A 21,665-nucleotide genomic window follows, 5' to 3' on the forward strand; every position below is an offset into this window, starting at 1 on the left:
GCTGGATTGCTTTAAGGTTGCTTTCTGACTTAGTAGCAAAAATAACAAAAATGTAAAAACTTATTGTGGCTTTTAAAACATCTTTATCCTGTTTATGACCACAAGTGGTTGTTATATCATACAAGAGAGTTGTTGCAAACTCTGTTTCTAACCGAACAGGATGTGACATGTGAGCAGCATTTCCCAACTGAGAAAGCTTGTACACACAGGAAAGCAGGCAGTGGCATTTCATCTTTAGCAGGGGAAGAGTATATAGTTATTTATGTACAGGTATACCCACTACTAGGCATACCAGCATGGCATAGTGATCTGAGCATTGGAATATCACCAATATTTGACCAGGGTTCAAATCCCCACTCAGCCATAGAAACCCACTGGGTGAATTTGGGCAAGTCCCACCCTCTCGGCCTCATAGGAAGACAAAGGGAAAACCCCTCTGGACAAATCTTGCAAAGAAAACCCCTTGAAAGATTTGTCATGAGTTGGAAATGACCTGCTGGCAGCACTGCTACTATCAGCATGTCTTCTTGCTTTGCAGGAGCATGCAATCCCACCACCGTGGAAAGATACACTAATCCAATTCATTTCTACATCAGTTGTTCCAGTGAAATGGGATTTCAATCTTGGATTCTCCAGGTGTTTTGCACTTCATCTCCCGTAATCCTTCCCCACATGCCATACTGGCAGCTGTTTCTGGGAACTGAAGCCTAAAGCAACTGGAGGCTCAGCATCTGAAAATCACTGCAGCATGCAGTCATATTGCCTGAGTTTTGCTTTGTTTTGAATTGTTAAAGGGTTTTCCAGAATAATGTTGCCATAAATGTGTGGAGTCTTGGGGAAGAGAAGGTGAAGAGGTGACATGATAACCATGTTTAAAATATTTGAAGGGATGTCATATTGAGGAGGGAGCCAGCTTGTTTTCTGCTGCTCCAGAGAATAAGACATGGAGCAATGGATGCAAGCCACAGGAAAAGAGATTCCACCGCAATGTGAGGAGGAACTTCCTGACATTAAGGGCTGTTTGACAGTGGAAGACTTTCCTTTGGAGAATCATGGAGTCTCCTTCCTTGGAGGTCTTTAAGCAGAGGCTGGATGGCCATCTGTCAGGGATACTTTGATTGAGAGTTCCTGCGTGGCAGAATGGGGTTGGACTGGATGGCCTTTGGGGTCTCTTCCAGCTCTATGATTCTGTGCTCTTCTGTTTTAATATACCATAAGCTTTTTAGTATCTGTAAGCCTGGCATTAAAAGTATGCAGCCGTGTGCAAGTGTGTGTGTGTGTGTCTCTGGGGGAAGGGATCTTCTGTTTTCTCAGCCTTTGCTCAAAGTTTGCATGATTTCTCGGAAAGCACCTGACCTGCGTTGCTCTGAAGGAAATGTCCAGCAGGGGGCGAAGAAAGAGCACCAACACAGAGTCTACCCAGTTGGGTCTACCCAGTGACCACTGACGCCATCGGAAACTTTAATCCTTATTGGTGGATTGGTTTCTTGCTCGGCCAATGGGGAGCTTTCTCCCCTTACACTCTGATGGTCTCGAACCAGAAAGGAAAGTTGGTGCCTTGCCAGACAGAGTGCCGATGGCGCTGGTGTGGCGCCTCAGGAGAAGGACTGTCCTTTTCCTGTCGCTCCTCGCAGTGGCCCTTTTCCTTCCAGAGGCTGGGAGTGAGTGGCGTCCTTTGCTTCTTATCCTTATGGGTCTGGCCTGGGTCCACCCTGCGAGGAGGAGGAGAGAGGGTTTGGGGGCTCTGGGAAGGAGGGCAGGATTCGCACCCGGGGCCACGCTTGAGCAGGGGAGACTGGGTCCGTTTCTTTGGTGGTCCAATGGTTTTGTCGTGTGCCTTCAGTTTATGGGGCCCCTGAGGCGCTTCCTTGGCAAGATTGCCATCGCCTTCCCCTGAGAAGGCTGAGAGAGTGTGACTTTGGCCAAAGGCAGCCACTGGGTTTCTGTGCCCAAGCCAGGATTCAGAACCTGGTCCACAGAGTCTGTAGCCCAACTCAAACCACTGTTGGCCCTTATATCTGTATACCACTTATTATGATTATTATTATTATTATTATTATTATTATATATTTATATCATATGTCTGCATGTTATGTATAATAATATATTATATTAATGTGTGTCTGTGTGTCTTGCCCACCTTTCCCCGTGGATCGATGCTTAAGGACAACCATTAAAAACAGAATTAAAACACCACATTGGTTTTATCATGGCAGGTAGCCGTTAGAAACACAACTACGTGAATATAAAAACAACAAAGATTCTTTAAAATACTAAGTTAAAAATATAAAGCCCTTAAAAACGAAACCAAAGTACTCTTTCCAATAAGGGAAACGGGCGAAACTTCCCCAGTTAATGTGGTTCATTGGTGTTATTCCTTCTGACAAAGTTGGGAGAGAAGGTATGAATCCACTAAATAAATACATCTAGCCCTGTTCGTGAGTATTTACTGTGAAGGAAAAACAAACATTAACCAACTGTTGTTCAGTGATGCAAAGTTTTTACTGCTTTAGCTGCGCATGAAAGTCTATTTTATACAAGGACATTTTAAGTCCCCCCCCCATAGGGGAAATATGACTAACTTACATGAATGTATATGACTAACTCATGATCATAAATCCCTTGTGATATTGAAGGGTGTCATGCTGAGGCTGGACCAAGCTTGTTTTGGACACAGAGCAATGGATCCAAGCCGCAGGAAAAGAGATTCCAGCTCAACATTAGGAGGAACTTCCTGACAGTAAGGGCTGTTCGACAGTGGAACAAACTCCCTCGGAGTGGAGTGGAGTCTCCTTCCTTGGAGGTCTTTAAGCAGAGGCTGGATGGCCATCTGTCGGGGATGCTTTGATTGAGAGTTCCTGCGTGACAGAAGGGGGTTGGACTGGATCAGGGCCCTTGTGGCCTCTTCCAACTCTGTGATTCTGTGGATCTGTTTTCCCTTCTTGTTTTCTCTTTCATTTGTTTCTTTCTAATCATATTTTTAAAATCATATTTTTAAAACCTAATTTAAAGTTGTTGTTGTTGTTTTAAAAAATAGATCACTGGTAGAAGGAACTTGTTTAGCTGTTTCTGCCTTAAACCTTTGGAGTTTTTTGGAAGGTCTTTACTAAGATGAACACAAATACTGACCAAATGCTTTGTACTTAGGCTCTGTACAGACCTGCCTGAAATGCTGGCTGGGGGGCAGAGTTGGGTGCCACGTCCACATGACGCATTTCCCGACTCCGGCCTCAGGTGCATGACACCGAGCAGCGTGTGGAGCAGCGTACGGCTATGGCGCCCTTTCCAGGGCGCAAAAAGGAGACACTTTTTTGCAGCTTCTTTTTGCGTCCTGGAAAGGCCAGATTAGGGCCGCAGCATGCGGTTGCTGCAGCCCCAATCTTGCTCAAAAAGTGGTGGCTGGAGGCTGCTTCTTTGGGGCAGTCTGCATAGCCCTCAATCAGCAAAACACCAGCAAGGGGGATAAGATAGTGAGGCAGTGGCCTGACCACCTTGACCTCAAGCTGTGAAGCATTTTTATGCCTTTTGGGGTGTGTGGGGGGGAGAGAGATTCCTAACAGTATAAAAGTGGGAGGGCATGACTGCTATCCCCATTGCACTCCCTTCCCATCCTCTCACTTAACTCCACTCTCCCTCTCTCCCTCAGTAAGTCTTTGGGGTTTTGGGGGGGGGGTAGTTTTAACTTCTGTTGCAGAATTTTGGAGCTCTGCAGCCCCAATTTAATGTTTTCATTTTTCAAAAAGAAATGTTGAGGGTGGGGAGCTTCACAATTGCACAGAGAAAAAGAGGGGAGGGAGTTAAAAATTGCAGAGCGTAAAGAGAAAATTGGGAAGGAGAAGACAGTGGCTGCCAATAATGCGACTTCCCCCAGAATTGCTTTCCGCAGCTGGGGCATTGCGCTTTTGGCAGTCCATTCACGGGTTGCCCACACAAGTGAAAAGGGATGGCTAGGGGATGGGGGACAGGTATGGGAGGGAAGTGGCATTGTGTGACTGGCATTGCCTCTTGTGGGAATGCTGTTTAAAAGCCGTGTGTGATAAAGCCCATAATAACACTAGCTAACCCTCCAGCCTCATGAGCGCTTTCTTAGCCAGTTCATCTCATCTTCTCCAACACTACACCCCAATGCTCATTCATATGGTTATCTACTAACCTTGGCTTGAGGCAACAATCCTTCTTCCTGCCTTGTCCCCCAAGGACCATAGTACTGTAAAACTGAACCTGACACTTTATCTCCACAACCACAATGTTTCGCATTCCTATGGACATTTCTCTGCTGTATTGCTCTATAGGTCAGCTATACAGGTCTCTCCCTGGACTGTCCACTCCACCAAATGCATTTGAGGAAGTAAGCTCATGCTACCAACATCTATCTTTCAGTTAGTCTCAAAGGTGCTGCTCTTTCTTGTAAAATAAAAGGGATTTGCAGAGAATAGAAAGTGAAAACAAAGTTTTGTAAACAGGTTGACTTTCCCTTATCTGGAATTTCAAAATCCGAAATACTCCAAAAACATCCACGTGGGTGGCTGAGATAGTGACGCCTTTGCTTTTTGATGGTTCAGTTACACAAAGGGTTTTTTTTCATACTACAAAATTATTAAAAATATTGTGCATAAAACTTCTATCAGGCTATGTGTATACAGGCTATGTGTATAAGATGTATACAAAAGGTACTTTAATTTCATGTTTCGATTTGGGTCCCATCTCCACGATATCTCATTATGTGTGTGCAAATATTCCAAAATCTGGGGTGTGTGGGTTTGAAATCTAAAAACACTTTTGCTCCGATGCATGAGCAGTCCGGCCAGAGAGAGGAGAAGGAGAGGAGCTGCTTGGCAGCCATTTTGGGACCGTGTGCTTGAGACCGTGTGCTCGTGCTGAAGGGGTGGAGCTTCTGTGAGTCACATCTGTGAGTCACAAGGGGGCGGAGCCAGCAGACTAGCTTTATATACCAACTTCCAGAACCTTCCAGAGCAGTCCGGCCAGAGAGAGGAGAAGGAGAGGAGCTGCTTGGCAGCCATTTTGGGACCATGTGCTTGAGACCGTGTGCTCGTGCTGAAGGGGTGGAGCTTCTGTGAGTCACATCTGTGAGTCACAAGGGGGCGGAGCTAGCAGACTAGCTTTATATACCAACTTCCAGAGCCTTCCAGAGCAGTCCGGCCAGAGAGAGGAGAAGGAGAGGAGCTGCTTGGCAGCCATTTTGGGACCGTGTGCTTGAGACCGTGTGCTCGTGCTGAAGGGGTGGAGCTTCTGTGAGTCACATTTGTGAGTCACAAGGGGGCGGAGCTAGCAGACCAGCTTTATATACCAACTTCCAGAGCCTTCCAGAGCAGTCCGGCCAGAGAGAGGAGAAGGAGAGGAGCTGCTTGGCAGCCATTTTGGGACCGTGTGCTTGAGACCGTGTGCTCGTGCTGAAGGGGTGGAGCTTCTGTGAGTCACATTTGTGAGTCACAAGGGGGCGGAGCTAGCAGACTAGCTTTATATACCAACTTCCAGAGCCTTCCAGAGCAGTCCGGCCAGAGAGAGGAGAAGGAGAGGAGCTGCTTGGCAGCCATTTTGGGACCGTGTGCTTGAGACCGTGTGCTCGTGCTGAAGGGGTGGAGCTTCTGTGAGTCACATTTGTGAGTCACAAGGGGGCGGAGCTAGCAGACTAGCTTTATATACCAACTTCCAGAGCCTTCCAGAGCAGTCCGGCCAGAGAGAGGAGAAGGAGAGGAGCTGCTTGGCAGCCATTTTGGGACCGTGTGCTTGAGACCGTGTGCTCGTGCTGAAGGGGTGGAGCTTCTGTGAGTCACATTTGTGAGTCACAAGGGGGCGGAGCTAGCAGACTAGCTTTATATACCAACTTCCAGAGCCTTCCAGAGCAGTCCGGCCAGAGAGAGGAGAAGGAGAGGAGCTGCTTGGCAGCCATTTTGGGACCGTGTGCTTGAGACCGTGTGCTCGTGCTGAAGGGGTGGAGCTTCTGTGAGTCACATTTGTGAGTCACAAGGGGGCGGAGCTAGCAGACTAGCTTTATATACCAACTTCCAGAGCCTTCCAGAGCAGTCCGGCCAGAGAGAGGAGAAGGAGAGGAGCTGCTTGGCAGCCATTTTGGGACCGTGTGCTTGAGACCGTGTGCTCGTGCTGAAGGGGTGGAGCTTCTGTGAGTCACATTTGTGAGTCACAAGGGGGCGGAGCTAGCAGACCAGCTTTATATACCAACTTCCAGAATTTTAGTTTTCTTTAACTCAACAACTCTGCTCAAGTGGCATCAGGTTAGAATCAGATATTGAAATAGAACCTTGCCTTTAAGTATCAGATAGCAGCCAGGACATTCCTTTAAAGTAGTATTCCCAGTAGATTGACTGTTATAGACATTACTAAAGACTTTGCAGTATGGACAACGAGGGATCTGCTGCAGTCACCTGAAACTCTTGTGGGATGTTTCTCTTCTTGCCTACAGAAGTGGAGAACTTCACATGCACCAAGTGCAAGTTGGTAGCACTCTTGGAGGAGAAAGTGCAGCAGCTGGAGTCAAGAGTAGCTACACTTCAGCATATTAGGGAACAAGAGGATTTCCTGGACACAATAGAACTAACCATCTTGGATGAGTACCACGGAGAGGAAGATGCTAGGGTGGAAGAGGTCACTTGCCATACACAGGAGGCAGACAGCTGGAGGAATGTCACAAAGAGAAGTAAGCCAAGAAGGGATTGTTCTGGGAGCTTGCAGCTAGAGAATCGATTCGAAGCTCTTTCCCTTATCAAGGAGGATGAAGAAGAGCAGCATGGACAGACTTCAGGGACAGAGCAGGGGAGCCTGAGAGTCCCACCCGAGGGAACAGTCGCTGCTAAGCCTCGGAGGAGGCGTGTGGTCGTGGTGGGGGACTCCTTGCTGAGGGGTACAGAAGCAGTGATATGTAGGCCTGACAAGATGTCTCGAGAGGTGTGTTGTCTTCCAGGTGCAAAGATCCGTGATGTGACAGAGAGGCTGACAAGACTGGTCAAGCCTACTGACAAATACCTCTTCCTTTTGGTCCACGTGGGAACTAATGATACTGCAAGACACAGCCTTCAGAACATCAAAAGGGATTACGAGGCGCTTGGTAGGAAGCTGAAAGGAATGGATGTACAGGTTGTCATCTCGTCTCTTCTGCCAGTTGAAGGGCATGGTCCAGGAAGGGAGAGGAAAATAGAGGATGTGAACAACTGGCTTCGCAGATGGTGCCGCCGAGAAGGATTTGGATTCTTCGATCATGGACTGCGGTTCCATGAGGAGGGACTTCTTGCAACGGACAGGTTGCATCTCATGCCATTTGGAAGAAATGTTTTTGTCAACAGCCTCAAGAACTTGATCAGGAGGGCTTTAAACTGAGTTCCGAGGGGAAGGGAGACAATATTAAGGAAGGCGAAAGGGATGGCGAAAATAGTCAAACTGACATAGAGGAAACAAGGCAAACAGTGCAAGGACCCAACAGTGGGAGGCAAAAAAACTTGCACAGGCAGCAAGTAAAGAGGACCCATGGTCTGCGATGTCTCTACACTAATGCACAGAGCATGGGAAATAAGCAAGATGAACTCGAACTCCTAGTACAACAAAGCAAATATTATATAATAGGCATCACTGAAACCTGGTGGGATGAGTCTCATGATTGGAATGTGATTAAAGCTATGATTAAATGGGCCACAGATTGCGGAAATATTATAGATTTGGATAGCTGGAAATTAGCTAGAGAAAAAACTAAGAAATTCACCTTAGCACAAGCTTTAAAAGAAAACTATTGGAAGATGGAGAACAGGTGGCATCTAACACCTAATAAATTAGCCAAGATGGATAAGAAGAAGTCCAATAGGTGTTGGAAATGTCGAAAAGCACGAGGTACCTGGTTTCACATGTGGTGGCGATGTCCCAAATTGAAAATATTTTGGAAACAAATTCATATAACAATAGAGAGAATATGGGATATTAAATTTGAACTCCGACCGGAAACCTACCTTCTGAATATGATTAACAAAACAACACCAGAAATAGAGAAAAAATATGGGAGAATCTTACTATACTTGATATCAACAGCCAGAATACTGATAGGTCAAGTTTGGAAAGAACAATTCACCCCCAATTTAGATGTATGGCTACAGAAAGTGATGGAAGCTAAAGAGATGGACAGACTTACAGCCTACTTAAAGAACTTAGACACAGAAAAGGTAGAAAAAGAATGGGACCCTTTTATTCAACACTGTAAATCTAGATGGTTTACCGAAGAGGTACAGAAATAAAAGAGGAATAGGTGTACATAAGAGAAGATATATGTAAAAATATATATACAAGGGAGTATATGTATACATGAGGATAAATACATTTGATAAATAATATATACTCTTTGTTAATAATGACATGAAATATGACATGATCTGGTGAGGAATATGAACATAATAAGTGTAGACACAGCCAGAGGTATTGTTTAAGAAACGGCGAGTTACGTTAAAAACCAGAGAAATTAATACATGAAGCTCAAGGGAGAGAGGGGGAGAAGGAAGTAATGGATTTGTCTAACTCTGTGAGAAGTAAATAGAAGACTACAATGTAAAAGATGCAAGAGGTAAAATTACTAAGCTTGTAATTACCTTTGTTTTATGTATAAATATTAGACAATAAAATATCTTTATGGCAAAAAGAAAGGACATTGAGAAACTGGAGCGTGTCCAAAGGAGGGCGACAAAAATGGTGAAAGGTCTGGAAAGCATGCCCTATGAGGAACGAGTTAGGGAGCTGGGGATGTTTAGCCTGGAGAAAAGAAGGTTAAGAGGTGATATGATCGCCCTGTTTAAATATTTGAAGGGATGTCATATTGAAGAGGGAGCAAGCTTGTTTTCTGCTGCTCCAGAGAACAGGACCCGGAACAATGGATGCAAGCTGCAGGAAAAGAGATTCCACCTGAACATTAGGAGGAACTTCCTGACAGTTAGGGCTGTTCGACAATGGAATGCACTCCCTCGGAGGGTGATAGAGTCTCCTTCCTTGGAGGTCTTTAAACAGAGGCTGGATGGCCATCTGTCAGGGATGCTTTGATTTGGATTTCCTGCATGGCAGGGGGTTGGACTGGATGGCCCTAGTGGTCTCTTCCAACTCTATGATTCTATGATTCTATGATTTCAGATAAGATATACAAGTAATGAACCAGGCTAGGAGTGCTGTGGGATGGAGTGTCCAGCTCACCTCTTCTGAAGACAGCACAGTAGGGGAGTTGATGAAGGAGTAGTCCAGAGGCCGGTCCAAAAGTCACACAATAACAGTCAGTCAGTTATAGCAAAGGGCAGAGGCAGAAGCGTAGACGTAAGGCAAGTCTAGAGATCAGATAACCAGTCGTAATCCTCCTCCTTCCGGGGCTTTATTCCTGGGGGGAAGCCCAGGAAGGAGAGAGCAGCTGGGAAGGGTGCGCCACATCTTTCCCACCTTCCCCCATGCTATAGCTGGCCTCCCTCAGCTGGCCATAGCACAGGGGAGGTGGCAGGGGTTTGCACCTGCACGGTCGTCTTCCTTCCTGCCTGCTATAGCTAGCTGAGGGAAGCTGGCTACATCACTGGGTGGGGGGGAAGGAGAGTGCATGCGCACCCCTCCCACCTCCCCCACATATTTGTATTCTATTTCCATGGGGCACATTTAACCCCCACGAAAGCGAAGGGCCAACTATAATTGAAAGTGAAGAAGAGAGAAAGCGCATCAGAGAGATGAGGGCCAACAGGAAGAAATCCCAAAACGGGAGCCAGAAGCAGCAAAATAGCAGGAAGGTGAGTCTTGCTCTGTAGGAAAACAGCTTAAGGAAACAGGTGTTCCAGTATGCAAATTTGGGGACGTGTTGGTGGAAAGAGCCTCACAAATAAAGACATCTATCTTGTGATATCAGAAGAGTTCCTCACGAATAACTTCTTACACTCTTTTTGTCTGGTTTCACTCCCCCTCACAAGACAAGGCTGGATGGTCCATGATGATGCCTTAAATTCGACGGTGACTTATGGTGACCTTATGTAGGGTTTTCTTGTTAAAATTTGCTCAGAAGAGGTTTGCCATTGTCTTTTTCTAAAGTTGAGTGAGTGTGACTTGCTCAAGATCACCCAGTGGGTTTTCATGGCTGAGTGGGGATTTGAACCTTCTTTCCTCAAGTCCTATCCCAAGGCTCAGACCACTACACAAGACTGGCTCCTCATACACTACAAACTGCTAGGCCTTAAACTACAGTCCGACCTCCCTATCCATGGGAGATCCGTTCCAGAACCCCCCTCCCCCATGGATACAAAAATATGTGGGACTTCCAAGTTCCATTCTGCCTAATGGCAGCGCAATGTGCACCCACCCGCTAGCACAGCTGCATGAACGCGTGACCACTGGGAACAATGGGACTTGCCATCCACAGATGCTCAGATCTGCAGATGGCAAACCTGCGGATACAGAAGTCCAACTGTACAAACTACTAGACTTCAAAGGACAAACCAGGCCTCACACTCCCAACTTCGTTGTTATGTGCCTTGAGGTCAGTGCCTACATATGCTGTTTCGGCCTGATTTAATAGAAGATAGTTTCCATGCTGAGGGAAGTAAGGGAAGAAAACATACATGAGGAAAAGTTGAGGGAATTGGGCATGTTCAGCCTGGTGAAGAGAAGATAGAAGGATGATGTGATTTCCTTCTTTAAACACCTCAAGAGGGGAGGGGCAGGTTTATTCTCTACTGTCCCAGAGGGTAGGACCAGGTCTAATGGTTTTAAGTTACAGGTAGATTTGGATTGAACATTAGAAGGAACGTTTTGACAGTTAGAGCAGTTTGGCAATGAATAATTGCCTAGAGAAGTGGTGGGGTCTCTCACTGTTGTTAGCTACCTTCAGATTGACCTCAAACAATGGTAACCCTGTGTCAGAACCCAAAAGGTTTTTGGGTTTGGTTCTGTCATTATGGACGAAGCTGGAAAATGTATATATAAAGTCTGTATTAGTTGTGGTGTGTTTGTGTGTTTGCAGTGTTATATACAATATGCGAGTTTGAAGTTTGGTGCCAATTTCAAAGAAAATGCCTGTCAAGGATGAGGCATTGGAAGGAGTTTATACAGTACTGCAGTTTCCAGGCAGAAATCAAAAAGTTACATTACATAGTTACCAGGCGGAAAACAAAAGGTTGTAGTACAGTTACTGGGCTGAAATCAAATCGTTACATAAAAGATACCGGGCAGAAGTCAAAATGTTACATAGGTGGTTCCAGTCTATATGTAGTGACAAGTGGGCAGAGAAGTTTGGTACCAACTTAAATGCTTGCTGATCACTATTGTCCTGGGTCTGCAATAAAGTGTTTTGGTTCTTTCACCAAGACTATTGTCTGAGTCCTTGGAACAGAGCTGACTAACCCTGACATCCTATGAATGAGACCTCTATTCTCTTCAACTCTGCTCTGGTCCTGCAGACTCAGGGCCAGGTCCTCCCTGATTAAGTCTATTGACCTTGTAAGGTCCTCTTCCTCTCTTTGTATTGCCTTCTAACTTACGAAGCATTAGCATCTTTTCAAGTGAGTCATACTTTCTCGTTACGTGAGGTAGCCTCAGTTTAGTAATCTTGACTTCTAAGGAGAGTTGAGGCGTGATTTGTTTGAGGACCAATTTGTTTGTCTTTTTAAACCATCCAAGATAAACTCAGAACTCTTCTCCAGCACCACATCTCAAATGAATTGATATCCTCCTCTGGATATCTTAACAAAGAGGTTGGAAGTGGACAGCTCACTGCTGGGGATACTTAGCTGGTGATCCTGCTTTAAGCAAAGGATCGGATCCAGTGGCATATGGGGTCCCTTCCAACTCTATGATTCTATGATTATGGTGACCCTCTCCTAGGAGTTTATCACACTAGGGAGATGCTGAAGAAAAATGGGATTTAAACTAGATTTAAATTTTTTAAAACCTGTGAATGCTTGAAGTTTATCAGACAACGTTGCTGTTAAAGTGAAATAACGTGAAGTTAAACTGAAGGTAAAGCAGAAAAAACCAGCAGCTTTTTACTTTCAAAGCTTCCCAAAAGTAAAAAGCTGCCATTTTTCTCTGCTTTACTTTCAGTTTAACGTCACGTTATTTCACTTTGGGGGTCATTAGGTGTGATAAACCTCCCGCTTTGTGGGTTTTTTTCAAATATAAATGTTTAAATCCAGGTTTTTTCGGGAACTCCCTAGTATGATAAATCTCCCTAGTGTTTTCTTGGCAAAATATATTCGGAGGGGGTTTTCCATTTCTTTTCTCTAAGGCTGTCAGAATGTGATTTCCTAAGGTCACCCAATGGGTTTCCATGACTGAGCAGAGATTCAAACCATGGTGTCTTGGAGTCCTGGTCTTAATACTCAAACCACCTACACTAAGCTGGCTGCCTGCATGAAAAAAGTCAGCAGAATTATATTGTCCCCATTCTGCAGAGTTAGGAGGCAGCACTAGCATTAGTACACTTTTATTTATCATGAACAAATTTCTTCCTCCTTTCATCTCATTTGCTCAGTTGCTAATGGAGAGAGGGAGATTTCAATAAGGAAAATGGAGGTGAGTAGTAGAGTTGGAGGTCTACTGTTCTGGACTCTTGGCATTAGTAGATGTGCTTTCAAATAGCAATCTCCCTGGGAAGAGTTCAAGAGAACTTGATTTTTGACTTGTTAGGTATTGCGTCCATTCCAGCTGCCCAGTCTGAGTCGTATTGTGTCAACTCTGTTATAAAGTGATCTTACGAAAGTAGGAAAGGTTTCTGTGTGAAGATACGCAGTGAAAAATTATCCACCCCGCATGATTGTGTTTAGTTTTTTTTAAAAACAATATCCCTGTATGTGAAGTCGAAGGCTTTCATGGCCGGCATCCATAGTTTTTTGTTTTATGTGGCCATCTTCTAGCAGAATTTTTTCCTGATGTTTCACCAGCATCTGTGACTGGCATCTTCAGAGAATGCTTGCCTGGAAAGGAGTTGGGTATATATATATTGTGTGACACTAATCCACTTTTGCAGACCCTCCTACCCTGAAGCCTGCCATTAGCAACAGAACAATACATATGCAAATCACACCTGCCTTTCCAGGTCACACAATATATATACCCAATCCTTTCCAGGCAAGCATTCTCTGAAGATGCCAGCCAGAGATGCTGGTGAAACACCAGAAAGAAACTCTTCCAGAACATGGCCACATAGCCCAAAAAACGCACAGAAAACTATAATATCCCTGTATGTTCACTTTCCTGCTCCACCATGTGTCTGAAATTCTCTTTGGGCAGAGACTATTTCTCCCACTTTCCCTCTTTCAGATATCTTTTGTGAATGGATAGATCCCTCCCAGCCCTTCACTCCTAAGCACTGACTCACATCTTGGACTTCTGGGGGTGCAGTTGACATGGGGTGGGCTGGGGCAAGATTTAGCTTGGTCAGTTTTGGGGCCCCAAGTCTAAAACCCTGTATGTCTTTTCCAGGCTCCTTCTCACACTCCCTGCGCTATTTCTGTACATCTGTGTCAGAGCCTGGTGAGGGATTGCCTCAGTTTATTGCTGTTGGATATTTGGACAACCAGGTTATTTGTCGGTATGACAGCAACTACAGGAGGTCCTCGGCACAAGCACCCTGGATGGAGAAGGCAGATGCACAGTTCTGGAACACAGAGACCCAAATAATGCAGTTCAAAGAAGAAGAAGTCAGAGAACACCTGACAACCTTAATGCATCACTACAACCAGAGCGAAGGTGAATGAAAGCTGAGAGGATCATAGCATAATCCTACATATTTATCTTTATCTATTGGAAGGTGTGTGGCCAGGACAGAACAGGGAATTAACTGGTTTCCCATTTACTCTGTTGCTCAACTGTCTTTCTGGCTGAGCTAGTCTTGGTGGTGGCACTGGAATCCCCCTGGCTTGCTGTCCTGGGGGGATTTCAGTCTCCATGCTGATCTTGATCTGTTGAGACTTGAGTGGCTCATAACTTTGTGTCCTCCATGATGGTTAGGGATCTGTTTCAAGCAGTCACTGACTCCACTGATGCTGCTGGCCACAATCAACCTACTGTTCTGTGCTAGATGTGGTGGTGGTGAACTGGATGTGGAGGAACCTTCTAGATTTCTGTTGTCACACAAAGGGCTTTAGTACTCCCTGGGACTCTCTGAATTGTTGGAACCACTGCTGAGGGGCAGGGGATGATTAAAACACTGTCCAAGAAAGTTTATAGATATGGATGGTTCTTGTGGAGTTTTCTGTTGCCTTGGCAGATAATCCTGCCCATGCTGTGTTTGACCTCTGCTGGAATTTCTCTGCTGCTACCATTGTGAGAACAGAGCCTCCCAATGGGCTCTAGCCTAGGATATATGTAAAACTGATCTCCTGCTTTTCTCCTGAGACAGAATCCAATGGGATAGGTGGGAGGGAGGGTGGGGCTACTCTCCATGTTTGTTTAAGGGACCCCCAATTCTCATGGGTACTTCTTTTTCAGGGCTTCACACCTTGCAGGTGATGTATGGCTGTGAGCTGAGAGGAGATAGGAGCAAAGGAGGATATTACCAGTATGCCTATGATGGGAGAGACTTCATCAGTCTGGACAAGGAGACCCTCACCTGGGTGGCAGCTGATGTGCAATCCCAAATTCTTAAGAGGAGGTGGGATGCTAACCCTCTCATTGCTGATTTCACAAAGGCCTACCTGGAGGAGACCTGCATTGAGTGGCTGAAGAAAAACTTGGACAATGGGAAGGAGACACTGCTGAGGTCAGGTGAGTAGTGTGGGTGGGTGATGCAGGGAGAGACCCACTCCCCCTCATAACATTTCATTGCTTTCCCCCTCAACCAGACATATCTAATATATCATCCATTCTAAGGAAAAGCTCTGGAACCTGAGCGTGGTGTAGTAGTTGGACTAGGATTCAGGAGACCAGGGTTTGAATTTCCACCTGAGCATGAAAAATCACTGGGCAAGTCACACTCTCTCAGCCTCAGAGGAAGGCAAAGGCAAACATCTTCTGAACAAATCTTGCCAAGAAAACCCCATGATACATTTGCCTTAGGCTTGTCATAAGGTGGAAATGATTTGAAGGTACACAACAACCAACAACAATGTTAAACTCCAGCCCAGGAATAGTTAATTAAATTCTACCTGAGAGCAACTACATCTCAGCAGAGACCAGAGAGGGATGCTACAATTCTCAAGAAGAAATGAGTTCACTCTTTTCTCAGTGGTCTGTTCAGTTTTTCTTAAACCATTCTGGTTTCCTTGGTTTGCTAAAATTAGTTTTAAGGTTCCTCAGAGAATGAAATAAAACTCAGACCCCAAAGAACTGCAGTTCCATTTCCTTTGCTTTGGAGACATAACTATTCTGAACCCACATGACATTTATGACCATCATTTGGATCTGGGGCAATCATGAATTGAGTCTCTTTGTATTCCACTCAAAGCTCTGAGCATCTCTTTCAGGCAGGGATTTCACCTAAAGATGAGGTGGGGAAGGATGGCCAGTGGTTTTCCACACCTGTTTTTTTTTAAAGGAGCTGTATTTATTAGAGAAATTAAAGTCAAGTATGATCAAGGAGGCCCTGGTGATGCAGGGGTTAAATGCCCGTACTGCAACCATTCACAGCCACAAGGTTATGAGTTTGATCCCAGGGCTCCAGGATTGACTCAGCCTGGCATTTTTCCATAAGTTGCTAAAATGAGTACCCAGCTTGTTCGGGGCAATTAGCTTACACTTTGTAAAATGCTTGGGGAGTGCTTAAGTGCTCTGATAAGTGGTAAAAAAATGTACTTGCTAATATTGCTATTGCTGTATAGGATATGTAATAAGCTAAGTGATCTGTTTTTGTGGGGGGTGAGATACAGGATGTTGGAGGGAGTGGTTGAGCCTTTGAATGGGATTTTTCAAAAAGCTGATGTGTAGAACAGTTAGCTAGTTAGAAATGTAAGTTAAAATTAGTCCAACTGAGATGGGAGTTAGAGTCAGAGAGAGCAAAGGGATGGAGTTGGTGTTTCAATTCAGTGGCTTAGGTGACTTAGGAGCTGAACAGACACGGCTGCCCCTTTCAGCGTCCAATCAGAGCCATGCCAAAGGAGTACTGTGACACCACCTGCCATGCCGTTGGGCATCCAGCATGATGGCAACATCACGGCAGAATTGGGCTGTGCAGCATGTGGATGCCACACCTCTACTCTACCTTGAGGCCAGTATTTATCGCCGGTCTGTCAAGGCTGTTAGATTCTTGCTGCTCAGAAAGGTGGTCCATGGATTAGTGCCAGTCTGAGAGTCATTGGCCACCAGACTGTGACAAGGTCTGAGGAGAGTTACCGGTTCCTCATGTCAGAGATCCTGAGAAGCACTGAATTAGATTTTAAGAAAATGTGTTAGAATTCATTAGGATTTGGATGAGTTATTTACAGTAACAACTCAGCTTTGTAATTCTGTAGCCAGAGATCCAACATGGCATAGTAATATACACACTCATGCTTCTGGGAAAACTACAGTAATAACAACGAAAACAGTAACAAAACAACAGAGTGGTTTGGTTCAGATACACAATGTCTTGTGATTACAGCATTAATTCAATGAGGGTATTAACTCCCATGCCACCATGCTGAGAGACTAAAAAAAAAAAACCCTTCCCCCCTTTGAAAATACTCTTTAGAAACCACATGTTAGCCAAAATAATGACAGGAAGTGACTGCACCATGTCTGGTAATTGTTTTGGCTGATCTGTGGCTGATTTTAGCACATGAACTGTGGGTGCTGCTCATGGTGGGGTTGGGAAGCCAAATGAGGCTCTGGTTCCTGTGTAGTTGTTCCCCCCTGCCCTAACCTCATCAATGTCTGTCTTCAAAAGGAACCTAGGAGAATCTTCTGCTTTGGGACAGGGTTCACTTGAATACATACACTAAAGGTGTGGCTTGTCCAGTTTCAGGAGAAAGGGCAGGACTAGACGACTTCAGCAGAAGAGGCCCTTCCTTCTGCTGCTCTTCAGAAGGCTCTGAGATACATCTTGATACTGACTTTACTTTTTTCTTTACAGAGCCTCCTGTGGGGAAGGTCACACGCCGAGCAGTTGGGGGTGGCTATGAAGTCCTCATCTGCCAGGCGCATGGCTTCTACCCCAAAGAGATTGAAACCACCTGGAGAAAAGGAGAAGAGATCCTAGAACATGAGACCTTCCGCAGGAACATCGCTCCCAACTCTGATGGGACGTATCATACTTGGCTCAGCATTGAGATTGATCCCAAGGAGAGGGATCTCTACCGGTGCCACATGGATCATGCCAGCCTGCCAGAGCCTCTGGTCTTGGCCTTCAAAGAGCCTGGCGGTGAGAAGCTGGAGGGGGCATAAGGAATGGGTCCTTGGTCAGCGGGGGAGGATTCTAGAAAGAAAAGTCTTGCCAGGATGGAAGGAAAAACTGTTGCCTGCAGTATCATCATAGTGATCTCTTCTCATAGGGCATAGTTTCCAGACCCTTCACCATTTTAGTTGCCCTCCTCTGGACACGCTCTAGTTTCTCAACATCCTTTTTGAAATGTGGTGCCCAAAACTGGACATAGGTGATACCTGACCAAGGCAGAATAGAGTGACACTATTACTTCCCTTGATCTAGACACTATACTTCTATTGATGCAGCCTAGAATCGCATTGGCCTTTTTAGCTGCCGCATCACACTGTTGATTCATAGTTCAACTTGTGGTCTACTAGGACTCCTAGATCCCCTTCACACATAGTCTCATTCAGCCATAGTCTCATCTCATTGCCCATCCTATATTTATGCATTTCATTTTTGTGCCCTAAGTGCAGTACCTTGTTGAAATTCAGTTTGTTAGCTTTGACCCAGCTTTCCAATCTATTAAGGTCATTTTGAATTTTGATCCTGTCCTCTGAAATATTAGCTATTTCTCCTAATTTGCTGTCATCTGCAAATTTGATAAGTACCCCAACTTTTTCATCTGAATGCTGTCCCTTATATAAAATGTCAATTTCAAGGTTTGTTTTTTGGAATTTATATCTTTTTGGAATATTTTCAAGCCATAGATGGTTGAATCTGTGGATAAAAAATCTGTAGATACGGAGGCCTTACTGTATATTATGAAACAAATCTGTTTGTAGAATGCCATTGAAAATTGGTTAAACATAAAATTATTTATTTATTTAAGGAATTTATTTTTTGCCTCACAAACCCACCAAGGCCTCCGAGGTTTCTCTAATGATGGTAACCCTAGGTGGAGAAGGTGAGGGAACACCACTGAATCAGGGCCATTAGCAAGGGAGCTGTAGCAGACTGTCAGGTCCCCTTTTCACCTGGAAAATACCTGATTCAGTCCCCAGTATCTCCACTTGAAAGTTATCAACTTGTCTGTGGTTTTGGAGACCTGCTCCCAGCAGTGACATTTTTGTCTCCTTCTAGCCAACATGATTTTCATTGTGGGAGCTACCTTAGGGATCTTGGCTACTGTCGTATTGGTTCCTGGGTCTGTCTTCTTCATACGTAAGTAAACTCTGAATTCAGTTCTTTGGCTGTTGTTCAGTGAAAATGTTGATGATGAAGGTGTTCAAACACATTCCCCATCTTGATTGTGAGCTCATTGGTTACTTCTCCACTAGGCCTGAGCTTTGAAACTAGTTTCTTTTGTACATACACATTGAGCAGAGAAACCACATGACATTGCATCAGCCCCAAGTCCCTCACTCACCCCATGCTTTGGGTTTTGAAGCTGTGTTATTAGTGGTGATCCTATGAAATCTAGATCTCAGCATCCAAATGCCTAGAAGGTGAAGGAACTGTGAGTACCATCTAGTTGAGTATGGTTCATCCTCTGCCTAAATTTTTACATAGATCCTTGTGGGTTGTGTGTATGTGCCTTGAAGTCACCTGTCAGTTTATGGTAACCTCATGAATTTCACAGAGTTTTTTAGGCAAGGAACCCTCAGAGGTAGTTTTGCGAGTTCCTTCTTCTGAAATACAGCCTACAGCACCTGTCATTCCTTGGCAGTCCCCCACACAAGTACTAACCTGGCCTGACCCTGCTTAGCTTCCAAGCACAGATGGGATCTGGTGCCTTCAGAATATTTAGACTTTCTCACTTGGAATTAAATAGCATTGACTTTTTCAAATATTTACACCTTTCCTACATTCTAGTTCTGATTTTTTTAAGGGGCCCTTCTTCACTTGCTGTTTTTCTGTAGTTGTGCAATGGTGAAGAGGAAAGTGGACAAAAATATGTGAGCTCGGGCAGCCTACTTCTCCCAATGCTAGGGAATTCTGGAAACTGTAGTTTGTTGTGGCACCAGAGCTTTCCCATAAAGAAGGCTAAGGACTGTTACAGACTGCCCAAATAAAGCTGCTTCGGGTCTCTTTGGAGGCATGCTGTTTAAATGATGCATGCACCTTAAGAATCCGGAAGCTGCGGCAAAGCTGCACTCCAGTGCTTAGGAATGGAGCGTGGCTTTGGTGCGACCTCCGGACTCTTAGGACCCACGCATCATTTAAATAGCATGCCTCCAAAGAGACCTGAAGCAACTTTATTTTGGCAGTCTGTAACAGGCCTCTGTGTCTCACAAAACTTATAATTCCCAGAATTCCATAGCATAGCAGTTAAAAGTGGTGTCAAACTGGGTTATTTCTGCAATGTGAATGCAGGGAGAGGGAGAGATTCCTCTCACCGGAAGGCAAATACCTTTTTTTAAAGCAGGCTTTTGATGTGTAAGCAGGGGAACTACTTATTAGAATGTTTTATTTATTTGTTGATCCATTTATTAATTTTATTAATTTAATTAATTAAAGGGAAATATTTCTTTCAGAAATCACCCTTCTGCCTGACCCCAACCTCCCATATACTTTTCATGTTTTTTTAAAAAATATTAAAATTAAAATCCTCCTTAGATTACAAATCTATAGATGAACAAAACAACAACAACAAAGTACTTAGCACATGTGTAAATTTTTCACATCCTGCCTCACACACAGTCTCATGGAAACATTCATTCTCCTGCATTTATGAGAGTATACACAAGTGCATATGCAAGTATGTAAAAATGAGATGAAAAGGGTGACTCTGTGTTAGTGTGGGTGAGAGAGAGAAAGAGAGAGAGTTTTTGTGGGAGACTCTGTGAATAAACATATATGAGGGAAAGAGCTAGAAAAACGAACATTACTGAGTGTGTGAGAGAATTAGTGTATGACAGAAAGTCACTCACACACTGAGAGCAGTACTGAGGGTGTGTGAGAAAATATGTCACTGCCCAGTCTTCTGGATGAGGTGCTGCAGTAACATCTCATCCAGGGGACTGGGGCAGTGAGGGGACAGGTGGGGAAGAAGAAGGAATGGCTCGAGGGGGCCCCCAAAGAGGCCACAATCCAGCAAGCTTCCCCACTTTCTTCAGGCAGAAGCAGCTGCTCAGAGGAAAGCAATGAATGACACAACTCACCTGAACAAAACTTGCCAAGATAACCCTGTGATAGATCCGCCTTAGGGTCACCATAAATCATAAAGGACTTAAAGGCACACAGCAACAAACAACAATTGCTGGAATAGTCTGAGAACTCGGTCTCTTTCAATGGGGTGGTATTGGATGATCTCTGAGGGAAATTTTCAGCTCTAATTTTCTGTCTTTGCAGAAAAACGACAAACAAAATTAAAGAAATGGCCAGAGATATGCCAGTACCCAGGCGACAGTAAAATACCAAGTGAGTGACTTCCCTCGGTGAAATATCATTTCAACAAAGTTGAAAATTAGTTTGTATTCTTTTAAAGTAAATAGATAAAAGATTGCATAATTTAAATAGTTCAAAAGCTATCACAAGAGAGATGGGTGCAGGCTTTTTCTCAGTTTTCTCAGAAGGAAGACCAGATCTAGTGGTTTTAAGTTACAGGAGGGTAGGTTTCAATTGAAGATTAGAAAGAATTTCTTGACAGTAAGAGAGGTCCGGCATTGAAACCATTGCCTAGAGCGGTGGTGTTGGGCTCCAGATGTTTTCAGAAACAGGCTGGACAGCTACCCGCTGGGGATTGTCTGACTAGATTTCCTGTGTTGAGCAGTGGGTTGGATTTGATTGCCTATAGGGCCCCTTCCATCTCTATAATATTATGAAGGGACTTTTCTAGGATCCCTAACTTGTATCTCTCTGTAAAGGAATGTACAAACAGTAAATCTTTCAGACTTCTGTAACTTTGCATTGTATTAATATTGAAGTCCATGTTCATGTTTAAAAGAGGTGGGGAAGGAAGATGTGTAGGGGCACAGCAAGCTAGAGCAGAAATTGGCTGGTATAACTTTCTACACTGGTATTGATTTCTTCTGTATTATCTGTTTATAGGAGTCAGCAGCGTGGGTTCTGACTGTTCCACAAAGCGTAAGTAGTAGATGTAGTTGACAAGGATTAAATATCCATCTCAAAAGCAGGACGTTTCATTATAGACTGGAGTGAGGGATATGCGCAAATATCTGAAGGCCTTTTTTCCTGTTGGACAGGCTGAGGGGATTTTCAGGGACTGATATCCCATCACCCTTCCAGGCTCCTCTGGTGATGACATGGGAGAGAGCCTTTCTGATAGCTGCTCCGTTGCTTTGGGATTCCCTCCCAAGTGAAATTCAGTTGCCCACTCTCTGCTCTTGTGTTAACTAAGGGGGCCTTTAGCCTTAAACTGGTTGGAATAGAGGGAGTTCCTGCCTCAGAGAGGAGC

The 21,665-nt window shown here is 44.6% G+C and overlaps 1 protein-coding gene across 1 annotated transcript in view; it reads left to right on the forward strand.

Moving 5' to 3' along the window:
• Positions 1 to 1,576: 1,576 nt before the first annotated feature.
• LOC149320459 (major histocompatibility complex class I-related protein 1-like) overlaps positions 1,577 to 21,665 on the forward strand; it is a 34,764-nt gene continuing 14,675 nt past the window's right edge. The window contains exons 1-7 of the mRNA XM_089499780.1: positions 1,577 to 1,661; positions 13,450 to 13,716; positions 14,458 to 14,733; positions 17,015 to 17,302; positions 18,389 to 18,469; positions 20,600 to 20,668; positions 21,299 to 21,334. Coding sequence (XP_089355906.1) covers positions 1,577 to 1,661; positions 13,450 to 13,716; positions 14,458 to 14,733; positions 17,015 to 17,302; positions 18,389 to 18,469; positions 20,600 to 20,668; positions 21,299 to 21,334 — 1,102 coding nt within the window. The remainder of the gene's footprint in view (positions 1,662 to 13,449; positions 13,717 to 14,457; positions 14,734 to 17,014; positions 17,303 to 18,388; positions 18,470 to 20,599; positions 20,669 to 21,298; positions 21,335 to 21,665) is intronic.

This window comes from Sceloporus occidentalis, unplaced genomic scaffold (genome assembly GCF_023333645.1).
Source record: "Sceloporus occidentalis isolate IW3139 unplaced genomic scaffold, rSceOcc1.0.p SCAF_1, whole genome shotgun sequence".
NCBI lineage: Eukaryota > Metazoa > Chordata > Lepidosauria > Squamata > Phrynosomatidae > Sceloporus > Sceloporus occidentalis.